Genomic DNA, 20,825 nt, shown 5'->3' on the forward strand with positions numbered 1-20,825 from the left:
AAAGAGGTGGCTTGATCGGCGTCGAACGGAGAAACACTAGAGAGTTCAAAATAAGCTGTAAAATGATAGGCGGATTTAATGTTAAGTTTTTTAATAAAAATTCGAATTGAAGAGAAAATGTAACAAAATTTTTATACTGATTTGCGTGGTTTAACGACTAAATTAATAGGGCTATTGGTTTGTCCTTAGCTTTGAAAGGCATATGCAATACAACTTTTGTACCTTGTTGTCTAAGCACTCCGCATCGGGTCCATAATTATTATATCGACCAATATGTTCCACATTAATTTTGAGCTCCTCCGTTTCCTTATTGTAGAGAGGCGTAGCAAAAAATTCTGCCATATTTTGATTAACCTGGAATTTAGTGTGGTAATGTCGCAATCCCTTCGCAACGTTTACGTCCTCATCGAGCTCTAACATTCTTTCTTCAGTAACATTGACTACTTTTAGGGTAAGATTACTACATCGATCAAGCAAGTTGTTTATTTGGAGATAATTGTTAATGCGATCCACCACCAGATTGGCCATGCGCCAGGTCCATGGTTCCTCCTGGACTTCCTCATAGTTGTAGCAAGTACAGTAGGCCTCCGCTATGGCAGCCTCCGAACAGCTGCGATTCTCGGGCAGGGGGTAAAGGAGGGACTGACACTGGGGGCAGTCGTATGACCATTTGGTTTCCTCTACATCTTTATCCATCTGTAGAATATGCTTCAAGGTGTTGTATACGTCGAAGTTCGAGCTCAGGCGATTCTGGTTTAGGGACAGAGCCCTAACATGTTGGGGATACTTTGCCCGGAACCAGGGTGGTAAGTAAATGAACATCATGGGTAGTCGTTCCTCCAAAAATGATTCCTTCAAGCGCATCAGAGGGCCGAATCGAGCCCCGTGATCGGAGAAGAAGATCATTATAGTGTGCTCGAAAGCTCCATCTTTTTCAAAATTGAGCAAGTCGCTCAAGATCTTATGCTGCATGGCAGAAAGCATGAATATGTCGTCGTGACTGAAGTGATTTGACCAAAACATACCCCAAATGGGACGATCGGCCAAGAATCGCTGCATAAACTGTCGGCAGTAGTCGAAGATATAGCTATTGGCTAGTCGACGACCCAAGCAGTATTTCAGTTTACAATCCGGGCAATATTGGATCATAGTTTCTTTTTCCAGAGCATTTAAAAAGGGACGGAAGTAGAAGTCTGTTGGCCTGTAGGAGAAGCCTGGTTTCAGATAATTGAAGGTGTTTATATTTAGCGAATCCTCAGCATAAGCTGTCAAATATCCACTTTTTTTCATGTCTTTCCATATAAAGGGTATATTATCTAAACATCCTTCCTGACTTGTGTTGCAAACCTGAGTGGCTGCCGTCTCCGGAGAAAAGCCGGTTAGCATAGGAAATATGTTGGGAAAGGAGTTATCAGCCACCTTAAATGAAAGAAAAAGGAACTTTTTAATCGACTTCCCAGCTCCTAGAAGATTTAAAAATGGTAAATTTTGTTACCTTGTTATAACCCATCATTTCGTACCACCCTGGCGACTGTAGGAACTCGTATATCATCGGCATCATCCTACGCAGATTTGTGCGTGAAACAGTATCTATCCCGTACATGATCACACTGGCCTTTCGATCTGTCTTTAAAATCTGAGGATGCTCTTGGTATTGTATAAACATAAAAGCGTCCTTTTGCAGGAGTCTCTTTTGATCCGGTGTCCTGCAGTCCACCAACATTCCTTCGACATCCAAGGGCACCAAAAAGTCCTGAGTGAGTTTGGTTCCGTTCCCCTTTCTGTTTTAAAAGACAAATTTTTGTTTACAAAAACTCAGGTTACTTTTAGCCCATTATTACTTATCGTAACGATCTGGTGATTGACCGTAGATAATTTTCTGGTAAAAGCAAGAAACATCATTACTTTTCGACTGGGATAGCTTATGAAGCACCGCCTCATTAATATGTACTACATATTGATTAAACATTTTATCGAATTGCACTGTTATTAGATCACTTTGATTGGAGCAGGGAGTAAAGCTTTTCGGTTTGTAGACTTTCATGAACTCAGAATTGTAGGGCTCCAGGTAGGGTATTTGACATTTTGGGTAATTTACGTAAAATCGCTTTTGGGTGCCTTTATTAAAGGTATTTAAGTTTTCATTTACTTCGTAGGGCACTATGTTCCACAGAATTAAAAGGCAGAAAATGGGAATGCACCATAGATAACGTTTAGGGGGGACAGCAAACGACTCTTTCATTGTCAATATGAACCTAAAATAAACAAGATAGGAAGTTGACTTCGGCAAGCCGAAGTTATAAGAAATAATCAACTTTAGTAACACCATGTGAAATTTTTGGAGATTGTTGCTGACTTCAGTGACATTAAAAAAAATTTCATTCTGTTTTCAGACCATTTTTTTTACCTCAAAAAAATCACAAACCACAAAGCTATAATTTGTTTCATATTATTTTCCCACCAATTTTCCGATCGTTCCTATGACAGCTATTCGGTATAGTCGTCCGATTTCTATAAAATTTAATTCAAAATTCATAACTAATTAAATAATGTTATTTCCAAGCTTAGAAGGTTATATGTTAAAAAACAATAAAGATATCATTTTTCATATTTTCCGACTAATTTTCCGATCGTTTCTATGGCACCTATATGATATAGTCGTCCGATTTTGATAAAATGTATGTCGAAACTCGAAACTAATTAAAAAATGTTATTTCCAAGCGTAGGAGGTTATATGTTAAAAAATATGTATATTTTTTTTAATTTTTTCCCCGATAGTTCCTATATAGTTGTCCGATCCGGCTGGTTCCGACTTATACTACCTGCAATAGAAAGAAAAACCTGATTGCTTTAAAACTGAGAGACTAGTTTGCGTAGAAACGGACAGACAGACGACAGACGGACGGATAGACGGACGGACAGACGGACATGACTAGATCGTTTCGCCTAGCGATGCTGATCAAGAATATATATACTTTATGGGGTCGGAAACGTGTCCTTCACTGCGTTTCAAACTTCTGACTGAAATTATTATACCCTCTGCAAGGGTATAAAATTTGACAATTCGAACTTGGTATATTTTTGCAGTTAACAAGATGGGAAAGGTTGCGGTATCCAGGATTATTGACATGTATTTCAACAAATAAATCATGCACTCAATTGCGGAAAACTATAACAATTCATCAAATACATTTCACAACTTATTTAATTAATTTAAAATAATTTTTTAATTTGTAGTTCTGAAACATAAAGAATTAAGATCTCCTCGTCTAATGATGCTAATGCAGTATACAAATACTTTATAGATTTCGAAGCTGAATTTCCCAAGTAAAACTAGAAACACCGAGATTCGAAATCTATGTTTTGTTACAATAAAAAGCAACCGGTTGATTGGATTGGAAACGGGGTCTGTTTGAATCTAAATTATTGCTACCGCCATATTTCGCTTAATTACTCTTACAGTGAAATAAATTTTAATTGATTTTAAACACTAAGTTAATTTCAAAACGCGATTAAAAATGTATATTTTTATGGTAATTATTACGATCCGACTGGGTTCAGCTATAGCTAACGACTAATGAGAGCAACAGAGGGGGAATAAAAAACAGGCATTGACTTCAATAGTTGTTATTGGCATGTTCGCATTATTGGGGTAAAGTTACAATGAATGGGCTAAAACACCTTCAATAAGTCAATAGCTATTAATACATATTTGTTTGTTTCCCTAACTTTTATCTGTTCTCCGTTTTTCCGGTGGTATTGTGTGTCAGACACATGCTGCAATACTTCTATTATTTGTAAGTTACGTTTCATTTTACTGTTCTAGGACTCGAATCTTCGATAGGCACACACAGTATAACTTATGGATCTTGTTGTTAATGCATTCTGAATCCGTACCGTACATATTAATACGGCTGATAAGTTCGACGTTTACTTTGAGTTCTTCTGTTTCCTTGTTGTACAGAACTGTGGCAAAAAACTCGGCCCTATTCTGATGCACCTGGAACTTAGTGTGATAATATCGCATTCCTTGCGGTCGGTTGACATCACCGTCGATCTCTTCCATCCATTGTTCGGTGATGTTGACCACCTTCAAAGTAAGATTGCTGCATTGCTTCTCTAGACCGTAAAGCCGAAGGTACTTGTTGATGCGATCCACCACTAGATCGGCCATGCGCCAGGTCCATGGCTCCTCCTTGACTTCCTCGTACTTGTGGCAAGTACAGTAGGCCTCCGCTATGGCAGCCTCCGAACAGCTGCGATTCTCGGGCAGGGGGTAAAAGAGGGACTGACACTGGGGGCAGTCGTATGACCATTTGGTTTCCTCTACATCTTTATCCATCTGTAGAATATGCTTCAAGGTGTTGTATACGTCGAAGTTCGAGCTCAGGCGATTCTGGTTTAGGGACAGAGCCCTAACATGTTGGGGATACTTTGCCCGGAACCAGGGTGGTAAGTAAATGAACATCATGGGTAGTCGTTCCTCCAAAAATGATTCCTTCAAGCGCATCAGAGGGCCGAATCGAGCCCCGTGATCGGAGAAGAAGATCATTATAGTGTGCTCGAAAGCTCCATCTTTTTCAAAATTGAGCAAGTCGCTCAAGATCTTATGCTGCATGGCAGAAAGCATGAATATGTCGTCGTGACTGAAGTGATTTGACCAAAACATACCCCAAATGGGACGATCGGCCAAGAATCGCTGCATAAACTGTCGGCAGTAGTCGAAGATATAGCTATTGGCCAACCGGCGACCTAGACAGTATTTCATAACAGTGCCCGCATTGTACTGAATCACAGTCTCTTTTTCTAATGCAGTTAAAAAAGGCCGGAAATAGTAATCTGTGGGCTTAGCTGTGAAACCTGGTTTCATATAGTTAAAGGTATTTGATAATTCCTCATCTTCGGCGTATGCTGTCAAATAGCCGGCTTTTTTATACTCCTTCCAAATAAAGGGGATTTTATCCAAACATCCAGCCGAATCCGTATTGCAAACTTGAGTTTCTGCCGACTCTGGAGAATACCCCGTCAGCATAGCGAATATATTGGGAAAGGAATTATCTGCCACCTGAAATGAAAATAATTAAAAACCGATGCCTATTTTGACGTGGGGTATTTGAGCATTGAAATGTCAATTCACCCAAGTGGGCTTTTAAACATTACAATTTATCATTGTCTTAAAATACGAGTATGTAAAGGAAAAGAAAAAAATCAACCGCATAGCAAAAACCGCAAGATGCCAAGTCCCAGGGGATATTCGATGATATCCCCCCCTATTGTCTTCAAACAGCTCCAAAAAAGATTGAAAGATCAAAATAAGTACTAAAAGTGTTTATATTAACCCTTTTGTATCTACCAAAACTTAGTTTTTGAAAAGGATAATCCATGAACAAATTAATTTTTAAACAGACCAATTTTGAAGAAAATAAACTTTTTAATTTTAAAAACTTAAGCCGCTGTTGCGATCAAGACGATTTTATGGTCTTACAAGGAAGAACGCCAAAGATACCCGTTACTCAGTTTAAGGAAGCAACTGGGAAATGAAGATATTAAAGCAGCAAAGCACTATTAGGACGTCACCTACCGGCTATTTCAGTAGATGTTATGTGGGCGGCAGGCAGATTTAAGCGTTTAAACCGATTGTGGGCGTTAGAGTGGGCGTGGCACTTCGCTGAAGTCAGGAATCTGCATGCCAAGTCTGACTGTTCTAGCTCTTATAGTTTTCGAGATCTCAGCGTTCATACGGACGGACGGACAGACGGACATGGCTAGATCGACTCGTCTAGTGATCCTGATCAAGAATATATATACTTTCTCCTTCACTGCCTTGCAAACTTCTGACTGAAATCATAATACCCGGTGCAAGGTTATACAAATCATTTTTTTCGGCCAAATCCTGATACACTTGTTTACTTACTTTTCGAAAGTTTTAAGCAAATCCAAAATGTGACTTTTTTTTGTTTTGCCAAATTCGTTTGGCGTGTAAAAGAACGGATTATATAGGAAAAACATTGGCAAGTTTCCATCTATGCGCAAATCCGTGAAGAGAGTGCAAAACAGTGACAGAGCAAAACAGTGAAGAGAGTTGCAAAAGACGATTTTGAGGGGTTCACGTAGAACACCGATACAGTTTTTAAAATAAAAGGAGAAAGGCCGTCGCAGTCGTTCAAACTCTCAGCCGCCATATAGCAGTCAAGATCAGTGACGTCTAAGCTCCCAATTCTTAGCATCGTGGCAATGACACTGAGTGAATCATCCTCATTCCCCGGCGAGCTCGGTTCAAAGTTAGATGCGAACTACTTAGCAAATGTCCGAGGAAGCTGACAGACTTTCAAATGACACATGCCAGAATGCTATAGGATTGGTAATTAATTTACGCTCAATATCAGCAAAGAAGTGGCTGTATAAGAATGTATTAAGGAACTCAATCAACGATCAAAGTCAGCAGCATCACCGCTTTCTATGTAGCGCTTATAAAATTTATTTCTGAGGTTTTTATATGTCTTCAGTCCTTTTGTTTACCATGGTGGTCTATAAGATCTTTGAGCTCTAATTTCAGCGTAAATTCCTACAACAGTAGTCATCAGCATGCGAGAAGACTTCTTCCCATATAGACTGCCCAACTGCTAGAGTTAATATGAGTGAGGGGCAAGCGGGAAATGTTTGGTGAAAAAATATAACAAGTAATTGAGATTAATAGAGGCTAAATAGAACTAAATTCAGGACTAACTCTAAAACTAAAATTAGATCTACAAGCTTATTTAAATTATTAAATACATGGTTAATCTGGAAGCTCATCGATGACTAAGATTTCAAATTCCTAATTCAATTCGACCCCTTTGCTATTTTATTGGTTTTTTTAAGTTTTTGAGCAAACAGAGTTTTTTGGTTAATAAAACTTTTTTTTAAAAACTGATAAAATAGAAAAACCGAAAGCTTAAAAATAGAAAAAAAATCGAATTATTCAAGGTAAGTTTTTAAAATACAGCTCACACAAAACTAAGCAAAAAAAGTAAGTGTGCCATTCGCAAAAGGTAAGATGTAAATATTTCGATTTTACCACCAATTGACTAAAAATATTTAAATCTTTCTTAGGTTTATTTTTAGTAAATAATTGATGATTACCTTGTTGTAGCCCATCATTTCATACCAGCCTGGTGACTGAAGGTACTCGTATATAATGGGCATCATCCTACGTATATTTGTGCGTGAAACAGTATCTATGCCGTACATAATAACACTAGCTTTTCGAACTGGACTTAAATCCTTAGGAGCCCCTTGGTATTGTATAAACATAAAGGCGTCTTTTTGCAGGAGTATACTTTCGTCTGCTGTCCTGCAGTCCACCAACATTCCCTCGACATCCAAGGGCACCAAATAGTCCTGAGTGAGTTTGGTTTTGCTTCCTTTTCTGTGCTTTCCAAAATAGTTCTATTAGAACGTTAACTTACTCATAACAAAGCATTACCTATCATAGCGATCCGCCGATTGACCGTAAATAATTTTCTGGTAAAAACAAGCAAAGTCGTTTTTTTCTGATCGCGCCAGCTTATGAAGAACTTCTTCATTTAAATGTAGCACATATTGATTAAAAATGTTGTCGTAGTGCACAGTAATAAGATCACTTTCATTTGTGCAAGGTATAAATACCTTTGGGTGGTTTATTTTCACGAACTCGGCATTAAATGGATCCACGTAGGGCAATTCGCACTTTCCAGATTTTACGTAAAAGATCTTTTCCTTTCCGTGATTTTGCCGAAAATGAATATTATAATTGTCATTGGGTGATGATCGCATTTTACTCCAAAGACATAGCAGGATAGCAATGGGGAAGCACACGAAAAGTCTTTTAAGGTTGCTCGACACTAACCGCGCCATCTTAAATATTTCAGCCAACTGATGTTTCTAGGTCCCGGCTGAGCTACCGAACACTAATTAATTACACAGTTAATTAAATGTATTATAAACGCTACTCGCAGAGCGTGCAACAGTCCACCTAGTGCCGAAGCGCACCAAGAGACAAAGGATATTTTATAAAAAATAATAGTTTAAGCAATTATAATATTTACTTCTGTGACGGAAATGTTTTATACGATATTATATATATATGTATATATTAACTCGTTAATAGGTTTGTTAGTTATACCCGTTATACTAGATACCCGGTATACTAGATTCGCCGGAAAGTATGAAACGGGTAGAAGGAAGCGTTTTCGACCGCATGAAGTATATATATTCTTGATCAGGACCACTAGCCGAGTCGATCTAGCCATGTCCGTCTGTCCGTCTGTCTGTCTGTCCGTCTGTCCGTATGAGATCTCGGAAACTATAAAAGCTAGGACAGCCAGACTTCACTTCCTACGCAGCGCAAGTTTGTTTCAGCGGGGTGCTACGCTCACTCTAACGCTCACAGTCCGCGAAAATCTGTAGAGCCCACAGTTTTTATGATAGCAACAAATTTTTAAATGAAATGTGTTTGTGCCATCAATAGCGACTGACCTAGAAAAATGTGGACCGTCCACTTTAACGTCCACCAACGGCTATAACGCTTAAATCTGTGTGCCGCCCTTATCACATCTACTGAAATAGCCGGTAGGTGGCTCCCTAGAATATCGCTTTGCTGCTATACATCTCCATTTTCATTTTGCTCCCTCAAGCTGAGTAACGGGTATCTGATAGTCGAGGAACTCGACTATAGCGTTGCATATCTCCATCTTCCTCGTACTCACTTCAACTGAGTTACGGGTATATTAGAGTCGAAGTCGACACATACATCGTTTTTTAGTTTTTGGAATTATCAAGGCGATGTTTCGAACCCATGAAGTAAATAGCCAACTCCGTATACAGCTTTGATGCGAAATTCGAAGGTTATTTTTTTCCTTGAGTTAAATCTATTGGTCAAATTTGCTTATTTCAAGATTTGCGTTTTTCGTAATTTCAAGAATGAAGAGAATGTGCGGAAACGAGGGAAGTTGATAAAAAAGATTACTGGAGATTTATGTCTCACCTATCGATCTCACAGAATTACACCGTGCAAATTTAAATTCGCCCTAAATTTGTTTCACATTTCGCTAATTTACAATTGTTTCGGAACACATTACTCCAACTAGTTGAGTTTAAATATGGAACCTCAAAGGACGGTGCTACTGCTAATTAACTTGGCCTTGGCTTCCTTACAAATCGAGCATGAGCACCATATCAAGACTTCGGAGTGTCACATTCCATATATCCGAAGAAAAATTCAAAACATAAAAAAGTTCAATGATAATAATAAGTGGTGCTCCATGGACGATGATTTGATAGGCATTCGTTTCGACGAGAAAATCCAGCAGTATGTGTTGAGTGTGAACGATAATATTGCCCAGTCGAAACTAGTGGCTTTGGAGGAGAAATTCCCCTTAGTGGGCTACAATTGCAGCTATCGCGAAATCCGTAGGGTGAATCTCAATGCAACATCCAATGCTCCTGTTTTGTAAGTAGTTCTTTTTCTGTAGGCAAAGAACCTGTTAGTAAATTGATTGAACAAAAGTTTAGGTGAGGAAGTCGCCTTTTCGGACGGCTACGCTGTGCCCCGTAACGTCGAAGGTCTAATAGCCGCCTGCCGAAATGAACTGGCCGAGGATCTGCAATCAGACACTTTTGCCCTTGTGCAACCTCTTCAGACCCATACCCCGCTAATTCCGTGGCGTAGAAGACCCAATGTTGTTATGATTGGGGTCGATGGCGTCTCCCAAATCAACCTCCGCCGCAACATGCCTGTAATATTGAAGCATCTGAGAATGCAGGGGTGGTTCCAGATGGTCGGATACACCAGAGTGGGTGAGGGTAGCCTGCCCAATTTAATGGCTGTACTGACAGGCTACAGTCCCCATGCTTGGATGAATCTTAAGTGCGGCTCAGGCCAAAATGGTTGCATTAGGGCAATGCCGCTGATATGGAAGCGCTTTAAGAGGAAGGGATATATCACTGCCTATGTCGACGGATTGTCCGACTCGTCTATATTCAATATGGACAAGTTTGGATTTTTTGAAAATCCAATGGACTTCTATGCTCGACCTTTTCTGAAGCAAGACATGAGACGAGACTGCATTGGCAGGCGGTTGAATACCAAATATATCTACGACTATTGTAAGCAATACTTGAAGCGTCTTGCAAACTCAGCCCGACCTTTGTTTGGGATTTTTTCTGGAAACAGCATAAACCCTGAACGATTCCATGCTAATGACAAAATGCAAGTTGACCTGATGGAAATGGTGATAAATCTAAAGAAAACGGGTGTCCTTTCCCAGTCGATTGTCGTTCTTTTTAGCGATCAGGGACCACTGCGAAGAGGAAAAAATAAGGACTTCCTGGAGGAAAGCCTGCCCATTTTGTTTATTTGGCTGCCACCATGGTTCAGAGTAGTTCATCCGGAAATAGTTCAGTCCTTGAGGATCAATAGTAACCGTCTCACTTCCCCGTACGACCTTCATCTCACACTGCAGCACCTTTTGGAGCTGGGGGAACGTTGGCCTCGAGCCGTGGACAGGCTGGTGGATTGCCCCACCTGTCAGACTCTCTTTGCTCCAGTCCCCGAGAATCGTACTTGTTCGGATGCCGGAATAGCAGAATTACACTGTCCCTGTGACAGCTACAAGCCGCTAAGCACGAAGCAGATTAAACAATTGTCCTTGGGAAAGCTCCTCGTCCGGAGTATCAACGAATTCCTGCACCATCACAATTTGCAGCAGCTATGCTCCAATCTCACACTGAAATCTGTCGAGGCGGTACAACAACGCATGGACACAAAGGTATCGGATGGCACCACCTATCGAGTGCACTTCACTGCCAGCCCAAATAACCCGAGGTTCTCAGCCACAACGCGCTACAATCACAAGCACCAAGTTTTGGAACACATAAGTGTAGAGTCCATAAATCGACTGAATCACTACCAAAGTGATTCCAACTGCATGCGACGAATACGAGGCAGGAAGTTCTGTATTTGCGAGAGCCGAATAGTAAAGGGCACTTCCCAAATAAAGGATGGTGGCCAGGAAAAAAAGAACACAAAAAAGAAAGCGAACAGAAAAGTTCAGGAACCTTTGACGCCGGAAAAGAAAAAAGTTGGTAATAGCTTGTATGAACTACCAGACATGCAGCCAGAAATCAACGAAGATGTTGAAATTATCTCAATATAGGAGTGCTATGCCAGAATTAAAGTTCAGATCTCCATGTGTTTGACATGTATTTTTTTTAGTTTAAGAATAATTATGAGTAACCTTTATTCAATACAATTTTAGGGTGTTATTGACTTATGAGCTTTCCCCTATAACAACGACAACGTTATAATTACGACGCTTTTATAAAGTAACGAAAACATTCTATTTGGAAAGCCACGTATTATCCAAAGTATGTAAAAGATATATTTATATATATTTCATTGGGTATATCGCTTTCTTCCACGAAGAACGCTATAGTCGAGTGCCTCGACTATCAGATACCCGTTACTCAGTTTGAGGGAGAAAAATAAAGGAGATATATAAGCAGCAAAGAAATATTCTAAAGCGCCACCTACCGGTTATTTTGGTGTATGTTATGTGGGCGGCAGACAGCTTTAAGTGTTTTAGCCGTTTGGGGGCGTTAGAGTGAGTTAATGAGACAAATACATTTAGGCAAAAAAAAATTATAGCTTGACAACTGTGGCCACCACAGTTTTGGGCGGTTTGTGGGCGTGGCATTTTTTCTTGGCCAATCGATAGCTATTTATGAGACAAATACATTTCAGTTAAAATTTGTGTTCTATCATAAAAACGTATCAATTGTTCATGTATTGTATCATGTATGCCCTACAGATTTTCGCGGATTTTGGGCGTTAAAGTAGGCGTGGCACTTCGCTGAAACAAACTTGCGCTGCGCAGGAACCCCAGGAAAATGCATGCATAGTTTCCGAGATCTCAGCGTTCATACGGACAGACAGACAGACGGACATCGACTAGGCCAGTGATCCTGATCAAGAATATGTATACTTTATGGGGTCGGAAACGCTTCCTTCTACCTGTTACATACTTTCCGACGAATCTAGTGTACCCTTTTACTCTACGAGTAACGGGTATAAAAAGTCTTTCTGGTTTTCAAGGGGCAAAGTATGTAATAGGTAGAGGGAAGCGTCTCCGACTGTATGTAGTATTTGATCTACAGTAAAAGCGGCAATAGTATATTACGCGAACATGCCACGCCCACTCTGACGCCCACAAGCCCCGCAAAACTGTAGCTCTTACAGTTTAGGTGCTAAGAAAAAGTCTGAAATTCATTGCCCTCGTAATTTTTCGATTGAGCAAAAAATGTTGAAACATCGACTCAAACGCCCGCAAATCGCACAAAGACATACAAAAAATCGAAAATCGGAGACTGTCAAACTATCCTTAAGAATAGGGATTTTAGTTTGTTTGTAACGCGAACTCTGAAGCCTATAAAAGCATATGGATCATCGCAAAAGAAGTTTGATTCTCCCACCTCAACACCCATAACGCTTAAATCTGCATATCGCCGACATTACCATATATTGAAATTGCTTTTAGGTGGAGCTTGCGTTGCCGGTTGCATAGCTCCATCTCCCCTTGCCCCTTTAGCTGATAGTCGAGGCAATCGCCTTTGGCGTTCTTCCTTGTTACATATTTTCCTCCCGGTGCAGTCAATCGAGCCGACTGTTCATCTTCCCCCACCGAACCACTTTTAATTCCAATGATTACCTGCCTGCAGTCTTAAGTCAAAACTTTACACCTAGATAATAAAATATTTTGCAGTAGATAAGATAAACAGTGTCATAAATCCTTAATTTATTTGATGTCTAGCAAAGTCGGAGATATTGAGGTGGGTGCGACAAGGAATAGTTTTATCTTTGTTAATAAATGACGCCAACAGAATCACCTACTCGTTGGGGTATCTGATAGGAACCACCGGAAAACGTTCTTGATACCAAAACGAATAAAATAGAGTAATGTTTTGGCAATTGCCTAAAAGACTAGTCGTGCACCTTGTAGAGTTAATACACGTGCCAGGCCTTGTACAAGTTACACTTCCAGTCCTCTTTGCCTTTACGTTTCACACCGGAAATTGTACCCTTTCGTAATTTCCACAATTGCTCTTCCCAACGGAACTGGAATTCATACACATGAATTGTGTCACTTCAGATATTAAATATCCAATCAATCCCGTGGAGCTTTTTTCCGTGTGCTAAATTTACCCCTGCTTCCAGGAGCAAATGATTTTTCAGATAAAATGGCCCATACACGTATGCCTGGCTCAAAGCCAGGGCTCCAGGCTGACAAACACCCACAATTAGCCGCTTATCAATTGAAAGACTTGGGCTGGGTTTATGTTCTGTCACTTATTACCGCTGTTTACTAATTCATTATGATAATAGGCTGGCAGCGACTATCAGTATCAGTATCAGTATCAGTTCAGATGCGGACAGCCACCCCCGACGTTGTTTGGATTAAGCGTCATCGTTATCCCAAACACTGCCCGCGTTGACTCCCGCACGACTCGGATTAAATCCACTCCGTTAGTTCGCTGCGATAATTCACTAGCATCGGTTCTGGTCTGTCTCCAACTAAAATACCCGCCATGCCCAACAAAAAGATGTTCAGCAGGACAACGTCAATCAGTCCTGGACAGCTGCATTATTATCACACGGATTTTTACTACTCAATGCCGGATTTGCATAGTAAGTGTACGAGAAACTTGGATACGAGTTAACTACTCTTTTACACAAATTGGAGGACCTTTTTATAATTTTTAAGGAAGTACGTGTCTAATTCTTACATGTATATTACACGTATGTTCAAACAGAACAATAAATATGAAAGGAAACTAGCTTCGGCAAGCCTGCCATTTTACTACCTAAGTGTTTTTTTAAATGTACATATATATACAATTTTTTTAATCAAAGTTTGTTTTACATTTCAATAATATTTTTAGTTTATATTGAATTTAGTTAAACGAAAGAAAGTAAATTTCTTCGGCTAGGTTAGTCGAAAAAAGGCCAGCTAAAGTTATTTATTTAAAATCCGAGACATACCCACACTTATCCACGTTTTCCACCCAATTCTAAGCGCAGCCAACTTAACTTCAAAACAAAATTCGGTTCTCTTAAAATGTTTTGACCAAACGAAGGTTTTTCCGAGCTCTATTTTTCTCTTCTCACGCACACTTTGAAAACTGAGAAGGACCACTGAAAAAAATGCTGATACTTCAAAATTTGTATGATTAGGAAATATCTTACATTTTCAGATTAATTTATAATAATCATAATTATTTGGAAGGAATAGACCGTCCAATATTTTAAGCAGTTCCATGTACAATGGCTAACTGTTACGAATAATAAAGTCATAACATATATTTTTGGCTTAAAAATTAATTACGTTTTTTAAATGCTATAAATTTAATTTAACCGAAAAAAGCTAAAAACATTTCCAAGTAAGGGCCTACAGAAAGCTATTGACAAGAACATACTACTCAAAGGAAGACACCTAAATACATGTTTCTTGAAAAGAGATCGAAACTTCGCAATTACAGCCGGTGTTTTGCAGTGCACCTAAAAACAAAGAGCGCAGAGAGCGTACTGCATTGCGCTATCGCGCCGACTATGTTTCTTCGGGGTTAAAATTTTCATCGGTGCAGTTTCCGCCTCACTTGGTGGGCTGCGCTGTGAGTGAATTGAAGCGTTTTGTTTTCCCTGTGTCGGGTCGAGTGAAAATTTCGTAATAATAATGGCTGATGAATACCCAACAAATTGCAAAGCGGGGGAGCAATGCCGAGAAGCACAATTAAAAGAGCCCCTTATTTTATAAATACTCCATGACACGTCTCAAAAACAAACAAAGATATGCGGAAGCTAAAAACAAAGTGCTAAGTAAAGAGAAGAGGAGAGCGTCGTCGCGATAAGAGCTAGACGAAGAGAGAGGGCAGCCAGTTGTTGATTGAAATGTGTGTCAAAATACCAATCAGTTGTTTTTGATAATGAGTCGTGGGAAGCGGCACGTGTGATCCGGGTCTCCTAAGTACGAAACAGCCTTTCATCCACACCTTCGACTAATTTTGGATGCATGCTCACCTGAGCCACTTAGTCGTTAGACAAAAAACTAGCAACAATAGCAACAATTCAAAAGCCAAGTCGACGACTGCATGTGAAAATTTGCAAAACTGCACTTGTCACCGCCTTTCGGGTCGACGCCAATCTCAAAGATACAGTGCCGACATAGGAAGTACACAGAAAGGCGAAGAATGTAAGTGCCAACAACAAGCAAGAATCACCATTCCAACTACGCGTGTAGATTTTGACCATCAAGAATAACGTTCCCACAGGTGTTTGCAGCCGGTTACCCACACATTACATATTCAAATGTCCGCTGCGGCCACAAATGCTTTTGAAACCGGAAAAACCCGATCAGATATTCAGAAAAACACACCTAAAATATGTATTTATTCTATAATGCGTACTCAAACCTAAGGCTATTTTCTTGAATTGCTTTCTAAATCGTTTTTTACTGGATCGCATAGGAAACGAAAGTTAAATGTTATCAATTTGTATCATAACAAGTTTTTTAAAACCAAGCCACGGATTCAAATAGAGCATTGCCAAAACTATAAAATTATGTAAGCAAAGTGGAAATACGCGATTTTTGGGATGCAGTGTGTTTTCTTTGTCATGGCGAATACCGAAACATTTTATAAAGCAAATTACAACCCGCCATGGTGTAGGAAATGGAAAGAAAGAAATCCCACTAGGTAATATCAGTTTAAGGCTTGGCGATCTGATAGCATTAGTGATTAGTGAAATGTAATTCCTTTTTTTTAAATGGATAGTCTATATATTCAAGGCTTACTCCACCAAGTTGATTTATTAGGGTTTGTCTTTGACAATATATGTAAACTAGATACAATCTTTTCCCGAAGCCTCTTTTCGAATTGTTTAAATTAAGGTTAGCATATTTGCTAATACTAGAGATGAATAAAGTTATTTAAGTGGCATGCCCGTTTTGAGATCAGTATCAATTTAGTTATTTTCCTTAAGGACTAATTTATCGTTTTACTTGTTGGATTGTTATTTACTTTTCAACGCTCTCCTACAACCAGTCATGAAAGGTACTAGTCGCTGATAAGCAGAGGGCAGCAAAATTCGTTTATAATATTGTCGAACAGAAAAAACGTGACAAATAAAAAATCGTGTGCGCCATAAATTCTTTTTATGTCACATATTCCCGATCACAAATCGCTCACGTTGATAAGAGCCGACTGGTATTAGAATCATTTCCATGAGGGAAAAACGGGCTTATCAAAGCTGGCATCACTAGTAGGTCGGTTATTACCTAAGCCGGCTGATAAAGTACTTGAGTAGAGGGTAGTCTAGCGAGTAGGACAGAATTTGGGACCAATAAAAGAGTTGACAAAAATACCACCATAACCGTGGCGTCTCTGCACCTCAATAGGGCTGAGGCCCCGGAAAAACTGCACCGTACAAAGTACAAAAAAGTAACCCTCTACCCTTATAGTTTACGAGATCACAGCATTGTGATCTAGCGCAGTTCATTCAAAAGTCACGTTGGAAACTGAGTGCTACGAATCACTTCGTTTTGGATGCTACAAATCATTCGAGTCTTGCAATGGAAACGGTTCGAACATAAAATGTCCCGAGCACTGCGGATTCGTGCATTGAAAAGCGTCCTCGTTTCCTAGCTTGCTCCTTGAAATCTTTCTGAAAATAGTGCTCCCGAGTACAGACACAGAGAACCCAAAATCCGCTCCTGTTCCAATCTTGTTGTGTTAACGACGATAAGAACATTTTCGCAAAACCCAGTAGTTGAGGGAATGATCTGAGTCGTGGGTCGCTAAACATCGATCAAACATCGGCTGTCACTCGGTTGGCCATCGATCTGAGTCCGCCAATTGAATCTTGTGAATAGCTTAGTTATACACCGGGCCGTATCAACAGTCGTGTCGGACTGTTGATACAATCTCGCCTCTCACGAACACCCAGCCAAGGAGGGGGAGGCGTGAAATTGTGCCGGTCCCAGTCGCCGAGACCGATTTGATAATCGCACAATCAGACAGTGCTCAGCAAACCCGGTTGGGATCCAGACGTAGTCGCAGAAAAGCATTCCCCAGCAGAACGGAGTCCTGAGGCGCGAAGATGCAGCCCTTAACGGAATATCACTTTGAAGGTGCCCCGTCAGGCCACAAAAATATACGTGGAGATGTTTATTTACGAGATAGTAATCTTTATCTTTTCGCATTGTTTTCGCAGAATCGCGCAAAATGCACGGAGTGAAGAGGGTGCTGATCTTTTGCCTGATGATTGTTATACTGCCGGCCATACTTATCATCATGCCACTGCACCTACGAAAGACAGTGTTTGCGGATGTCATCTACCCCATGGCGGAGTCGGACATCATTGAGATCCGGGCGGGGATATCGTCTATCTTCTGCTCGAAACACACCCTGCGCATGAACTCCAATTTCAACGCCTTCCAACTTCGCAACAAACCAGAGATCGCGACGAATCGCAAGCACATAAGGCTGAAGAAGTCGATGACACTGCCGGACGACACCCTGGAGTACTGGGGCTTCTTCCTGCTGAAAGGGGCCAAAGTGCAAGTCAAGTTCTGTTCCCGCTTCGACGGATCGCGAATTTTGATCATCCATGGCCACAGGCAATTGAATCTCTGCGGTCTGACCGATCACAACAAGAACAAGCAGGACGCCAACTACGCCAAGGGACATGAACAGGTCCAGGTGTTCTTCGAAGACAACGTAGAGATCACGGAGGAGAGGGGCAATCAGGATATGCCAATGGAGCACGAAAACCATGGTGGAGAGGACTTGAGCGAGGACGCGCCCCAGCCAAAACTTTTGAGAAAGAAGCTCAAGAAGGGCACACTTCACCACAGCTACCCCAACCTGCCTGCAGTAACAGACTTGCAGGGGTCCCATAACACGGAACACATAACTAATCGCCATCAAAGCTCCAATCCTCATGTACACCATCAAAACCACTCCCCAAATGGTATTCCCCAACAGCAGGATCGGACTTTGAACGTCGCAGATGATGAAGCTAGACTCAGTGCCGGGCAACCACAGAACGAAAATCTCGCAGGGCGCAGTTCCAGTGAAACTCTTCGGGGCTCAGATGACACGCCGCATCGCGAACGCCTGAAGCGCCACAACGGGGGAACGCACAGAAGCCAGAAGAGGCAGGATCTCTACGACACACTCTACAAAAGACCGAAGAGGGAGAACGTGTACGACAGAAAGACCATCCACGGGGGAAACGCCATCAACTTTACGGAAACCGACGAGTCCAACTCGGTGTCCAGCTTCGAGACAGGACTGTTTCAGTGCTTCAACGGAATGATTCTGCTGCAGGAGTTCTTCAAGCCCAAAAACGAGTGCTCGAACCCGCACATAATGGACAGTTCCCCCAACAAGAGTTCCATGGTCCTGCACAACGTGATCGAGGACGGCTACTACTACTACATATTCTACAGCGACAACGACCACGTGCGAAACGAGATACACGCCATATTCGATATTTACAAGCCCACGTACCAGTACTCAAACATGAGCGAGTCGCAAAGCTGTCTCAACACCACCAGCTGCACCTTCAACATAAGTTTCCTTTCGGACGAGATCGTGGTGGTGGAGGTGCCCACGAGGGACGGGATCGAGCACGAGGAGGACGACATAACCAACCTGGTCTCCACCTGCCACCCGCGCAGCGAGATATACGCGATATTCCCCATCACGGTGCTGGTTTTGATCCTGTGCTGCTCCTTCCTGTAGTTCTCCTGAGCCCAACGACGCAAATGCACTATTGTGATACTTGTAGTGAGCCTACTACTGGGTGATACACCCGCATGTGAGGGTGCAAACGGGGTGGTCGGCCCGAAACGAGAGCTTTTCAAGTAGCCATGGACACCGACTATGCACCGGAATAAACAGTCTGAACAATTCATATTCGTAGTTTGTAATAGCATAGGACGCGAGCATTTCACAGTCTAGGACCACTGGATTATTATAGGAGAGTAAGAGGAGAACATACATTGTATTGTGTAGAAATAAGTGTAGATACGAGTACATTTAAGGAGGAATGAGGTACTTCAGAGCACTAATAAATTTCATTTCGTGTACAACATCAGTTGAGCCTAAGCTTGTTTATTTGATTAGCAAATATTAGAGGCCCTTTGATTTTCGATTGAGCTTCTGTTGATATCTCAATTGAGTTTCCTCTTCACTGCAGAAGTTTTTCCATGGGCAGGAAACCATGTTGTTGATTCTAGTTAGCTTAGATTAATTCACACCCGCAGTCCAGGCAGCCGTCTGTGTGCCCCTTTTTGTGCGGACTTGTTATTTTGTTTCCTAATTTGGCCACGGCAGTAATGCCAATATTTACCCGAAGTGTACGCCCTCAGTTCGCAAATGAATTGGTGGAAAATAACATTGTCAGCCAGCATGAGTTGGTGTTCCCCTCGCTAGGCCGCCGGCGCAGCCATGTGCCTTGAAGTAGCCCATAGCGAACTGAATAAAAAATGAATTGGACCCTCTAGTCAACAGTATTTTCTATAGATCTCGTTGGGAGAGCAGTGAGGGGACTGTTGCCCAAGTAGAACTTCGTCGGTAGCACCCTCCGTCCGGGAGCAGACCTCCAGCGGCCCTCCAGCGGCACAATGATCGCCTCGCACCGCACACAAGCCACCTGCCTCCTTGACCAGCCCAGGACCAGAGGGAGACTGAAGCGAAGCGCCCCGGCGATCTCTGGCAAGGGGACGTCTTGACGCCCGAGTCCTGAAGCTGCAAAACAGCTTTTTGTTCAATTGCTTAACAATTTATATCACCATTATGCTGTTTGTGTTTCTTTGTCTCGTTACGCTCGACGTTTTAAAGCCATTAAGTTGGAGGACGGTTGATCGACGCCAAACACGGATTTGTACCTATTTTTAAATGTTGTACTGAGAGGAAGTCGAAGCATAAACGGACAGAAGCTGGCGGTTGCGAGACGAAGGTGGCTGCATCGACTGATCTACATTATACAATGTAGAATTGCACGAAAAGTTGCGGTAACATTTACATTCTAACAGCCAGCAACCAGGGCGTAGCTATGCCCGTTCCGCACTTGGTCTCCCGAACGGACACCGCGCTGAACAGACCAACGAGCTGAAACAGAGATACGAATACCATCGATACTTTGGAGTACCATTAATTAATCATTTTACTCGCACTGTGCCTTACGTTTTCCTGGGCTAGTCCTCGCAGTCATGGCGGAACCTGCTCAGGACCAAGGCCAAAATGGAGGTGGTTCCGTGAACTCGTCCATTTCGAACTATTGACCCCCACACCACTGGCACCTGAGGGATATTGGCTCCTTCCTGCCGACTTCGTTGAACATCGTGGCGACGGACCCGGAACCTCGCCCAGGACCATCGGGTACGGGAGGTGCGTGCTTATAAATGCCATGGCGGACTCCACCGAGCACACTTGGCGCTGCCCAGACAAGCACGCGTGGTTACACCTCCCCTCCAGCGTCCTACTGGCAAAAGCCTTGACCAGTGGAAGAGGACCATTAGCCGAGGAGGCGGAGACGCAGCTGGTGCAGATCCTCTGGTGTCGGCTCTCCGCGTACTGAGCCACGCTGTCCACATCGACCCTTTCCGACCTGGATATCACCTCGCTTCGGAGGTCGACGTCGGCCTTAGGGAACCGGTCACCGAGTCAGCGTACCTGGCGTCGACCGCTTCCAGGATGTTGGCGATCATCCGCAGGTTGCTGATGGCGAAATTCATTTTTAAGTTACA

At 41.9% G+C, this 20,825-nt stretch overlaps 4 protein-coding genes across 11 annotated transcripts in view; 2 read left to right on the forward strand and 2 right to left on the reverse strand.

The window, feature by feature from the left end:
• Positions 1–61: 61 nt before the first annotated feature.
• Positions 62–3,566, reverse strand: LOC108036706 (uncharacterized). Of its 4 annotated transcripts, XM_050885290.1 has the most exons (5): positions 3,461–3,566; positions 1,842–2,255; positions 1,496–1,781; positions 1,026–1,419; positions 857–966 (listed from the first exon to the last, which is right to left on the reverse strand). In XM_050885290.1, the coding sequence occupies exons 2-5, from the start codon at positions 2,240–2,242 to the stop codon at positions 962–964; spliced, it is 1,086 nt and encodes a 361-aa protein (XP_050741247.1). In that variant the 5' UTR covers positions 2,243–2,255; positions 3,461–3,566; the 3' UTR covers positions 857–961. The 4 variants fall into 4 exon arrangements, with proteins under 4 accessions (XP_050741244.1, XP_050741245.1, XP_050741246.1 ...); XM_050885287.1 differs by having other exon boundaries at positions 62–1,419; XM_050885288.1 differs by having other exon boundaries at positions 62–1,419; positions 1,842–2,281; positions 3,461–3,544.
• A 45-nt stretch (positions 3,567–3,611) lies between these two features.
• The window catches only part of LOC108036705 (uncharacterized), a 28,461-nt gene continuing 11,247 nt past the window's right edge, over positions 3,612–20,825 (reverse strand). The window contains exons 3-5 of one of the 2 annotated variants that reach the window (XM_017113000.3): positions 7,466–7,928; positions 7,123–7,408; positions 3,612–5,065 (exon numbers count right to left, since the gene is read on the reverse strand). In XM_017113000.3, the coding sequence (XP_016968489.2) occupies positions 3,815–5,065; positions 7,123–7,408; positions 7,466–7,875 (1,947 nt within the window). In that variant the 5' untranslated portion in view covers positions 7,876–7,928 and the 3' untranslated portion in view covers positions 3,612–3,814. The remainder of the gene's footprint in view (positions 5,066–7,122; positions 7,409–7,465; positions 7,929–20,825) is intronic. The other variant, XM_050885286.1, reaches the window with a different exon arrangement.
• On the forward strand, positions 9,120–11,212 carry LOC108036695 (uncharacterized). The gene is made up of 2 exons (XM_017112985.3): positions 9,120–9,469; positions 9,527–11,212. The coding sequence occupies exons 1-2, from the start codon at positions 9,120–9,122 to the stop codon at positions 11,172–11,174; spliced, it is 1,998 nt and encodes a 665-aa protein (XP_016968474.1). The 3' UTR covers positions 11,175–11,212.
• On the forward strand, positions 13,579–19,171 carry LOC108036785 (uncharacterized). 4 transcript variants are annotated; one of them, XM_050885291.1, is made up of 3 exons: positions 14,664–15,263; positions 16,530–17,198; positions 17,282–19,171. In XM_050885291.1, the coding sequence occupies exons 2-3, from the start codon at positions 17,168–17,170 to the stop codon at positions 18,814–18,816; spliced, it is 1,566 nt and encodes a 521-aa protein (XP_050741248.1). In that variant the 5' UTR covers positions 14,664–15,263; positions 16,530–17,167; the 3' UTR covers positions 18,817–19,171. The 4 variants fall into 4 exon arrangements, 3 of the variants coding, with proteins under 3 accessions (XP_016968618.1, XP_050741248.1, XP_016968620.1); XM_017113129.3 differs by lacking the exons at positions 14,664–15,263; positions 16,530–17,198 and adding an exon at positions 13,579–13,702; XR_007763486.1 differs by lacking the exons at positions 16,530–17,198; positions 17,282–19,171 and adding an exon at positions 15,343–16,520 and having other exon boundaries at positions 14,660–15,263.

The sequence above is a fragment of the Drosophila biarmipes genome, chromosome 2L (assembly GCF_025231255.1).
Source record: "Drosophila biarmipes strain raj3 chromosome 2L, RU_DBia_V1.1, whole genome shotgun sequence".
In the NCBI taxonomy this organism is placed as follows: domain Eukaryota; kingdom Metazoa; phylum Arthropoda; class Insecta; order Diptera; family Drosophilidae; genus Drosophila; species Drosophila biarmipes.

Excerpts from the sequence above, each read along its gene's own strand:
- LOC108036706 (XM_050885287.1), bottom strand. The coding sequence starts at position 2,242 with ATGAAAGAGTCGTTTGCTGTCCCCCCTAAACGTTATCTATGGTGCATT. Across the intron at positions 1,782-1,841 it reads TCACCAGATCGTTACGATAA|AAAGGGGAACGGAACCAAAC; the intron begins GTAATAATGGGC and ends CTTTTAAAACAG. Across the intron at positions 1,420-1,495 it reads AAATGATGGGTTATAACAAG|GTGGCTGATAACTCCTTTCC; the intron begins GTAACAAAATTT and ends CTTTCATTTAAG.
- LOC108036695 (XM_017112985.3), top strand. The coding sequence starts at position 9,120 with ATGGAACCTCAAAGGACGGTGCTACTGCTAATTAACTTGGCCTTGGCT. Across the intron at positions 9,470-9,526 it reads ACATCCAATGCTCCTGTTTT|TTTAGGTGAGGAAGTCGCCT; the intron begins GTAAGTAGTTCT and ends ATTGAACAAAAG.
- LOC108036785 (XM_017113129.3), top strand. The coding sequence starts at position 13,603 with ATGCCCAACAAAAAGATGTTCAGCAGGACAACGTCAATCAGTCCTGGA. Across the intron at positions 13,703-17,281 it reads CTCAATGCCGGATTTGCATA|AATCGCGCAAAATGCACGGA; the intron begins GTAAGTGTACGA and ends TTGTTTTCGCAG.